Genomic DNA, 10,361 nt, shown 5'->3' with positions numbered 1-10,361 from the left:
TAAATTTTCATTTTATACCTACTTTTAACAAGTTTCAACTCTTATTATTCCATATAAAACATCAATTCTACAATTTAAACAACTTTGTCCCTACTATAATAACACTTATATCTCTCTTTACAATTTAATCCATCTCCCACTTCTAACTTAAATTCCTATCAATTAAACCCATATTTCTTCCATTTATTCAGCTTAATCAATATCTAAAAATTCAATAACTTTCTAAATTTCAACATAACTCAAAAAGTATTTCTTCTAGGATTCCATAGACACCAAAATTACAAGAAAAGAGATTGAATTGACTTACCAATCAAGCTTGAAATCTTAAAACCCTAATTTTCCCTTTTCTTTTTCTTTCCCTTTTTCTTTCTTTCTTTCCCTGTTCTGTTTGTGCCCTTCTTTTTCCTTTTTCTTTATGTTTTATTTCTTTTATTTATTATAACTATTATATTATATCATTATTATTATATTTTTAATTATAATTATTATTTCTTCAATAGTAAGTAAATACATATATATTCATACATTTGTACCAATTAAAATAATACACTTGTCTTTTAAGGTTTATTTGCTAACTTAGTCCTTTAACTTTTCTATAGTTCTAATTTTTATATGTAGAATTGATTTTTATTTTTATAATAATTTTTATTTATAATAACTATAAAATATGAAGTATACCTTTTATTAATTTAATTCTCTTATCTTATATTTTAGTAAAATTAATTTTATTTATAAAGAAAGTAAAATTAATAAATTTATCTAACATAATGTTTCAATAAAATATTTAAATTTTATATAAACTATATTTTATTAAATAAAAATAATATTGGAATTCGATATTTTTAACTTTTATTAAGTAAATATATATAAATAATATTAATCATATTTGTTGTAACTTCTTTTGAGCTTTATGGTTTATCACAAATCTCATATTTTATTTTTATCTCAAAATTTCAAATTTCAAATTCTTTTTCGCTTTTTTTCTAAATTTTTCTTTGGTAGAATAGAATTTCAAATTTATATACCCACAGACACCCATTTAAACTATACCATACAAGTAGTGTTGACAAATTAATCTAATAGTCTTGAAATATAGTAAAACCATTAATCAATAGGCCAAATATTAGATTCTAAGATAAAAGATGAAATGTGAAATTAACAAAAACTGGATTTCAAATATGAAACATTTTGAATCCATATTATATTAAAGAGTTTTAATATGGTATATAAATTATTACATCTTATTTAAAAAAAGAAGAAAAATGTTTAGTTGATTGTTGGGACATTGGGCCTACAGTATGGTTGCTTTGTATTTATTGGTATGTGAAAATGTTTTTGGTTTGCACTTGTTAGAAATAGTTCCATTTTAAATTCTGTTGAAAAGGTTGAGACAAAATAGATTATTATAGAACAATTTTGAGATAAGATGTGTTAGAGTAGTTAGTTTGTTATGAGTTGTTAGTCTGGTGCAAATAGTAGTTACGCTAATGAGAGAGGATAGTCAGTAGTATTCTTCTATAAATACCTTCTGTATTCCTTAAAGAGAGGAGGCTTTTGAGAATTCAATCTATGTGTTTCTTCTTAATATTTCTGATGTTTACCTTAGGTTCTTTCATGGTATCAGTCGCCTAATCTTGGTGGTTGATTTCGCTCCGTCTGCATGGATCCGACTGTTGAATCTCCGACTGGTGTTGTTGCTCATGCTTCGTTCTCTAACTCTCAGCTGATCTATAGTTTCTCGCGTCATGACACTGTTAAGCTCGACGAAACAAACTTCTTTCAATGGCAATTTCAGATTTGACTAATTGTTGAAGGCTATGATCTTCAAGGTTTCTTGGATGACTCTATTCCTATTCCGCCGGAGGTTGTGACGATGACCGACGGTACTCTTGCACCGAATCCAGATGCGGTTCTGTTCACGCAGCAGGATAGGTTGCTTGCATCATGGCTTCTATCTATGGTTACTTCCTCTCTTCTCTCTTACTTTATTTCCACTAAAATTGCATGTGATATCTGGAGTACTGCCAGTCATTTGTTTGCAGCGCCTTTTGTTGAGCAAGTAGCTCAGATCCGGCATGATTTTTATGCCGTTCGAAAAGGTGGATCCACAGTCAAAGAGTATGTTTCGAAGATTAAAAATCTTTGTGCGCTGCTTGAGGCTTTGGGATCTAATGTTTCTGAGGCAGAGAAAGTAGAGGTTCTCCTCGGTGGTCTTCCTCCTGAGTTTGATTCGATTTTCATGTTAGTCTTGATCTCGTTTGAGGCATTGACATTTCAAAAGCTAGTGGATGTTTTAATGGCGTTTGAGAATCGACAAATGAGGGCCGTGCGTGATGTTCCTATGGTTGCGCATGTCGTCGAAACTCCTACCAATTTTGAGTCACGAGGTGTGCGTGGTGAGAAATCGCCAGCTGGAGTTTGTGGTGGTCGTGGTTTTCAGACGAGAGTTCAGTGCCAGATTTGTAATCGTCTGGGACATGTTGCATAGCGATGCTACTATAGATTTGACAGAGATTATGGTGGTTTTGATGCGGCTATTGTGGCCGGTGGTAGAGCCGTTCGTGAGCGTGGTTATCAGTCAATACCACGTACTGAAGGTAGGCAGTGGGTATGGCAGAACCCACCTACTGTGTGTGATTATCCACAGCCCAATTGGGCTGGTCTGTCAGCTGGATCGACTGGTGCATATCATGCACCCCGTATGTCAGTGCCTCGTGCCTATGCACCTGGGCCCTATGCTCTTCCTAGCAGGCCTGTTATGGGTCAAGAAGCCCAGTTTTATACTGCAGCTCCTAGGCAGAATGTGACAAGTCCCATGCTTGCCCCAATCAATCAGCAAAATGGGCTGACTCATGGTACTCAGTACGTGTCCCAACAGTCTCCTGGGTCACCTGTAGCGAATTTTGTAGGTGTTCCGACTGCTCCACCTGAGGCTCCGTGGCTTACCAAACCACGTGCTCGAGTTTTTGATGTTGATAATTCTCAGAATATTAGTTTGCCTCGTATTTCAGATTTTTGTGCCTCTGATTTTTCGGACTCGTCTCAATTCGACTCGAGTCATGTGCCTACACAAGTTGGGTCTTCGTCCTGGTATCCCGATTCTGGAGCGTTGTATCATGTTTGCCAGAACGTTGCGGATTTAAATACTACTACTCCTTATTTAGGTACATCTGAACTCTTAATGGGGAATGGATTCCCTACTAAAACTTTGTCTGTTGGTGATACAGTTATTTCTACAAATTCAAAGTTGTTACGATTGACTAATGTGTTGTGTGTGCCAAGTATACGCAAGAACCTGTTGTCTGTGTCTCAGTTTGCTAATGACAACAGTGTGTTCCTTGAATTTCACCCGTCTTACTGTGTCATAAAGGATATTCAGACGCAGGAAATTTTGTTGCGGGGCCAAGTTTGTGATGGATTGTATCACTTCTCTGTTGTATCACCCGGGTCATCAACTAAGGTGGCTCAGGTTCATAGTGTTGGTTTGCAAGCTCCTCAGTTGATTCCTGATATCTTCACACTATGGCATAATTGACTAGGCCATCCGTCAGCTACGATTGTTAACGATGTTTTACATAAATGTTGAATTATGTCTAATAAAAAGAATCTTTCTAATATTTGTGTTGCATGTCAGAAGGGCAAGTCCCATAAACTGCCGTTTCCTAGTTCGAGTACTAAGTATGTGGAGTTGTTTGAGTTAGTCGTTTCTGACTTGTGGGGTCCTGTCTCTGTGGCATGTGAAGGGAATTTGTACTATGTTTTTTTTGTGGATATGAGTAGTCGATTTACTTGGATCTACTTGATTAAACGGAAATCTCAAGCCATAGATTGTTTTCTTCAGTTTCAGAAATTGATAGCTACTCAGTTTGGGAAGCATATTAAGAAGTTTCAAAGCGACTGGGGAGGAGAGTTTCATGTGTTTGCTTCGGTTCTTGCTGAATAAGGGATTATTCATCACCTCTCGTGCCCTCATACTTCTGAGCAAGATGGGGTCGCTGAACGGAAACATCAGCATATAATGGAAACGGGGCTCACGTTGCTTGCTCAGGCAAATCTCTCTATGAAACACTGGGGTTATGTTTTTAGTAGCGCTGTTCACCTTATAAATAGACTGCCCACCTCTGTCCTTCGAGGTCAGTCACCGTATCAAAAGTTATATGGATGTGTTCCACAATATAGTCACCTCAGAGTATTTGGCTGCTGTTGTTTTCCATATCTGGGCCCGTTCGTCGGTCATAAACTGGATTTTTGATCTCAACCATGTACATTTTTAGGTTATACCTCTCAACATAAGGGTTATTTTTTTCTTACACCAGACGGGCGGGTCATTGTTTCTCGTCATGTTGTTTTTGATGAGCATCGGTTTTTATTTTTGTCTTCGTTATCAGATAGTGGTGATCCTTCTCTGCAGTCTGCTACGTATGTTCCTGTTGTTCAAGTTTTTCCCTCTAGTTCACTAAATCCTCAGACTCCTCCTCTACATGTTGCTTCCACACCCTCCCTGTCTCTGATTCCGCATGTGCAGCTGTTAACTCTGGGGTTGATTCTTCGTCTGACACTTGCGTGTCACCAGTAGATGTGACCGCTTCGCCTGGCACTGCTATTTCAGGAGATTTTTGAGACAGTGAATCTGCACCTCTGCTCTCCTCTGAGCGTCTGATACCGGTTCAAGTGCCTTGTGCTTCTTCGGGAAATACACATGCTATGGTTACACGGTCAAAAGCAGGCATTTTCAAACCAAAGGCGTTGACTGCCGAAGCTGTTGATTTTGAGCCAAGTTTTATTGATGAGGCTCTTGCTCACCCAGATTGGAAAGTTGCTGCTCAAGTAGAATTTGATGCACTTATGGCTAATTCGACCTGGGAACTTGTGCCTGCTCCTCTTGGATGAAAAGTGATAGGGTGTAAATGGTTATTCAAGATTAAGAGGAACCCTGACGGGTCTGTTAGTCGCCGGAAGGCTCGGTTGGTTGCTAAAAGGTGTTCGCAAGTAGCAGGTTATGATTTTACAGAAACTTTTAGCCCGGTGGTGAAACCAACTACTATTCGTGTCATTCTGTCTATTGCGGTGTCGAGGCGCTGGCCTCTTCGTCAGGTCGATGTGAATAATGCTTTTCTCAATGGAGAGTTGGATAATGAGGTATTCATGCATCAGCCGCCCGGATTTGTTCAGTTTGATTCGGTTGGGCAGCCACTTGTGTATCGACTGAAGAAGGCTTTGTATGGGCTTCGCCAAGCCCCTAGGGCTTAGTTCGATAAACTCAACCAGTTTCTGGTGTCCATTGGGTTTATCGCCTTTAAGTCTGATGCCTCTCTTTTCATTCGAATTACAACTGAGGTCGTGTTATATATTCTGGTATATGTCGATGATATAATCATAACTGGTAATGACTCAACTGTTGTAGCTAGGTTTGTTGATCAGTTGAATGCTGAGTTTGCTCTTAAAGATATGGGTGATTTGCATTACTTTCCTGGGCTTGAGGTTACCCGCTCGTCTACTGGGTCTCTTCACTTATGTCAGAAGAAATATGTTCGTGATCTTCTTGCTCGTAGTTCACTTTCTAATGCAAAACCAGTTCATACTCCTATGATTAGTTCACCTTGGTTGTCCAAAAGTGATGGCGATCTGCTGAGTGATCCGACTGAATATCGGAGTCTTGCTGGGGCCTTGCAGTATGTTGTACTTACCCGTCTTGATATTGCATATGCTGTTAACCGTATTTGTCAATTTATGCACAGCCCCATTACTCTTCATATGGTTGCTTTGAAACGTATATTGCGATATTTATGTGGTACTCTTGATTATGGTGTTGTGTTTCGTCTTTCTACCCGGTTGTCGCTTGTGGGGTATGCTGATGTTAACTGGGGGTTGGATTTCGATGATCGCCGGTCTACGTCTGGTTACTGTGTATATTTTGGTCATTCACCAGTATCGTGGTGCTCTAAAAATCAGCACGTTGTCTCTCGCTCTACGGCTGAGGCAGCATATCAGAGTCTTGCTGCGGCTACTAGTGACGTCACTTGGTTGCTCTCTTTGCTTCAAGAGTTACAAGTCTCGTCTATTAATACTCCTACTATCTGGTGTGATAGTTCAAATGCCATTGCAGTTGCTGCCAATCCTGTTCTTCACTCTAAGTTCAAGCATGTGGAACTTGATCTGTTTTTTGTTCGTGAGAAGGTTGCCACTGGTACTATTGTTGTTGGTGAAGTACCTGCCTGTGATGAAGTAGTTGATATTCTCACCAAGCCTCTTTCGCATACAGTTTTTACTCAGTTTCGACAGTTCCTTCAGGTCTTACCGATTGAGACGATGGATGCATGTTAGAGTAGTTAGTTTGTTATGAGTTGTTAGTCTGGTGCAAATAGTAGTTACGCTAATGAGAGAGGATAGTCAGTAGTATTCTTCTATAAATACCTTCTGTATTCCTTAAAGAGAGGAGGCTTTTGAGAATTCAATATATGTGTTTCTTCTTAATATTTCTGATGTTTACCTTAGGTTCTTTCAAGGTGAAGCAATGAGTAAAGTAAAATATTTGTTAATTTGGACTAACCAATTTTACTTTATAAATTTATTTTTAGAAAATGATTTTATTCTATAATCCATTTAACTATTAGCTAAAGCCTAAATTATTTTACCCCATAGTTTTTTGCAACTCCAATATTGAATTTAAATTGTTACAAATCACTTACCCAAAGTACTTCACATACAATAAGTAAATCTTCCTAATAAAACTTAAAAGAGTGTTGAATAAAACATAAATATAAAACCCAATGGGCATTTCCATAAATTTCCATGTGGTAAGAAAAATCTTATCATTATTATTATTAATCGTGCAAATGTGCTTCCACATTTTTATCATTTTTAGAAGATTAAAATGTAATTTTATCATTATTAATTTAAAATTTTATAAATTATAAAAATGTTTAATTAAAAAAATTTCATTTAAAACCTTCTTGGCTTCGCCATTGTGTTAAAAGCTACAAACCTCAAAGACAGGCCATCTATCTCCTAATCACCACCAACAAACTAAGAAATTAAAAAAAAGTTAATGTCGGGTTAAAACTTTAAATACAAATATTTGATTTAATTGATATACATAAATAAGAAAATCCATCTTAAACTTAATATATATCATAATTATTAATTAAGAAGAGAATAAAGTAAATCACCAGCAATGTTGAGCGTAATGGTAAAATACATTACATGTTTAAAGGATAATATAGATTTGAACCTTGAAAACGACATAGTTGAAAGAACCCTTCCTTAGCTCTAAAGATAAGGTGCCCTAACCACCCAACGACAATTCCATTCCCGTTGTGCATTGAAACCACTCTAAATAACCCTAGTATTAGAGTTTTTCGCTTGTTATTTGGTAGTCTATTTTCCTCTCTCATTCTCTTTTTCTTTTTTTGATAAATATATATAATTTTTGGGTTAATTACAAGACAAAATATCCAAGTTAATGAGTCTAATACTACTAGAATCAATGGCAATAAAAGAAGTAAATAAGTAGACAGTTTATACATTAAGCTGAAAAGAGTACAAAGAGAAGGACTCTGAGAGACAAACCTTGTAAGCAAGCATATATATATATATATATATATATATATATATTAATATATGCTGCTGCTTCAAACAAGGCAATCTTAACAATCAGTTCTCTTAGGATTATTTACTTGAAGCTAATATTATATAGTAACTACTAGTTCATGCATAATGATTGCTTTCAATCTAATTATGAGCAACTTGTTGAATCTCCATGGCTGATGTTCCAACTTTCTTAAAGAAAAATTGCCATCCATGGTCAGTGGAGAGAGCCAAACGTATCATTTCTCCATCTGAGTCTCTCGTAATTTTGTTGCATAAAGCTGGGCATGTTCCACATACCGCGGGGCAGTACTTAAATGTGTAATCAAGATTACCCATCTTCTCTATTCTAAACCAACTAGTCAAAGTGTTGGCACCCGGGTTCCCTTTAACCCCATCGGTTATCACCCACCATTTTCCGGCTGAATGGTCGTAATCATCGACCTTCCACACCGTTGTTGTTGTTAGGCAAAATTTGGGTCTGCGGAAAATGAACTCTATGTTTATGTCAGAGGATAGGCGAACAACGTCATCGTTGGAGTCCAAATTAGAAAATATCACCGGAATACCATCGTCACCGGATCCTCTTTGAGCAACGACTTCCGGGCATGGCTTTTCTCTAGGCATGCCTGGGGCAAGCCCCCCACCACCAGCACCCCATATCGCCGACACAACGAAGTATGGGGTGCCTGTGCGGAGCTCGTTACCATCACTGTCGAGCACGGGAGCGTTTGTAGTGTTGGCCACACCAAACGAAAAGGACAATGGTGTGATTGAGAAGATGATGAAAAGAAGAAACACCGAAGCTGTTGTGGTTTTCATGGTTATACAGATTGTGTTGATATGTGTTGCTTTAGTTCTGCGTGCAAATTTATGGAGATGAGAAAGGATGAACGTCCAAAATTGATAAAGATATTAATATTATTACATATAACACATTTCAAATGTGAGGTAAATTAATAGGACCACTTTTTCCCTATAAATAAATTATTAGGACCACTTAATTTTTTATTTTTATTTTATGAATGTCGAAAATTGGAAATATATTCAATAAGTCTTTTCTATAATTTATTTTTTATATAAAATATTTTATTATAATAGTTAAGTTTATTTTAGAATTGATTTTGTATGTTTAATATTTATCTTTCATATTATTTTTTCATTTATAATAATTATAAAGTATGAACTGCACTTTTACTAATTTAATTCTTTATAAAAAAATTTATATCAAATTTTAGGAATATTAATTTTATTCATAAAGAAAATAAAATAATAAATTTTAGCTAACTAACAATAAAATGTTTAAATTTTATATAAAATATATTAATTATATTTTATTAAATAAAATAATATTCAATAATGGAATTCCTTTTAACTTTTATTAAGTATATATAAAAATAATATTAATCATATTTGTTTGTAACCTTCTTTATCACAATTTCAATCTCATTTTTTATTTTGACAAAACAATTTTAAAATAAGGTGAATGATTGAGTAAAGTAAGGAAAGATAATATGCAATATTTGTTAATGCAGTTCAAATTCATCAGTTTTATTCTGTAGAGCTTCGTTTAGAAAATAATTTTAATCTACAATTCGTCTTAATCAACTATTGACTAAAATCTAAATTACATTTACCCCGATAGTTATTTGCAATCCCAATATTGAACCTAAATTGTTACAAATCACCCTCTCCAAAATACCTCACTTACAATCAAGCAAATATCCCCAATAAAACTTAAAAAAGAGTGTTGTATAAAACACAAGAAAAATTCTCCAAAGTATCCAACTTAAACCCTCCAAAAGCCTATTTTCAATGTGCGGTAATATGCCATACGAAAGCCCTTCCACCAGAGTCTTCTTAAGTTTAAAACTCCAATATAAAGGTTGAAATTATCTCATGAATTATTTTGATTAGTTATATCACAAAAATTTTTTATAAACAAAAGTAGTCCACAAAAGTTCAAACTCCTCCCGTTCTTCTTCAAGGTAGTTGATTGAAAGATAATGATCATCGCATGTTATAACACAAAATCATTTCCCCATTTGCTACTCAATGAGATTAAACCATAAGCTATTTCATTAAAAAGTCAAACATATCAACATAAATTCTTTGAATGCATCAAAGCATTGTTTAATCTACTGTTTAAACATGAAGTGAAATAAGAAAAGAAGTCAAAGTTCAAACAATCTCACCTTTTTGACATTTTGACAAAACCAATAGCAAATGATTAACACATCATCAAACAAGTCAAATGAATTAGAATACATCTCCCCGTAAGAGGTAAACCATACTATAACAATCCGATTTCCAGTGGTGTCGAAAACAATGATTTCAGGACTACAATTTCGACGTGTCAATCTAGAATTATTAATTATTTAATATTTACAAAATTATCAATGTTGTATTAAGTTTTGGTTTAAAAATTTAACGATAGTGAATTGATTAAAGAAAAAGGATTAATTTGTAATAGGTGGAAAATTTGCTTATTATTGATTTATTTTAATATAATAGCTTAAATTAGTAAACTAAGGGGGGTTATGTTGAAATTAGCCCATAATTAGTTAATATGGAGGCAGGGGCGAAGCCAGGGGCTTGCATGGGGTCGGTCCCGCATAAAATGTAAAATTATTATTTTGACCCTTAAATATTTTTTAAAATTTTAAATTAGTAAAGGTAAAATTACACTTTGGCTCCCCTAAAATTATAAAAATTAGATTTAATCATTTACAAATTATAAAGATATAAACTATAAAAAAATAAAATTTCATCCG

At 35.0% G+C, this 10,361-nt stretch overlaps 1 protein-coding gene across 1 annotated transcript; it reads right to left on the bottom strand.

Annotated features, from left to right (window-relative positions):
- Positions 1–7,493: 7,493 nt before the first annotated feature.
- LOC108488862 (21 kDa seed protein-like) lies at positions 7,494–8,472 on the bottom strand. Its single transcript, XM_017793143.2, has one exon. It carries the CDS (start codon positions 8,407–8,409, stop codon positions 7,732–7,734), a length of 678 nt encoding a protein of 225 aa, XP_017648632.2. The 5' UTR covers positions 8,410–8,472; the 3' UTR covers positions 7,494–7,731.
- Positions 8,473–10,361: the final 1,889 nt, after the last annotated feature.

Source organism: Gossypium arboreum, chromosome 10 (genome assembly GCF_025698485.1).
Source record: "Gossypium arboreum isolate Shixiya-1 chromosome 10, ASM2569848v2, whole genome shotgun sequence".
NCBI classification, from domain to species: Eukaryota; Viridiplantae; Streptophyta; class Magnoliopsida; order Malvales; family Malvaceae; genus Gossypium; species Gossypium arboreum.
This window is presented reverse-complemented; position numbering and strand designations above follow the sequence as displayed.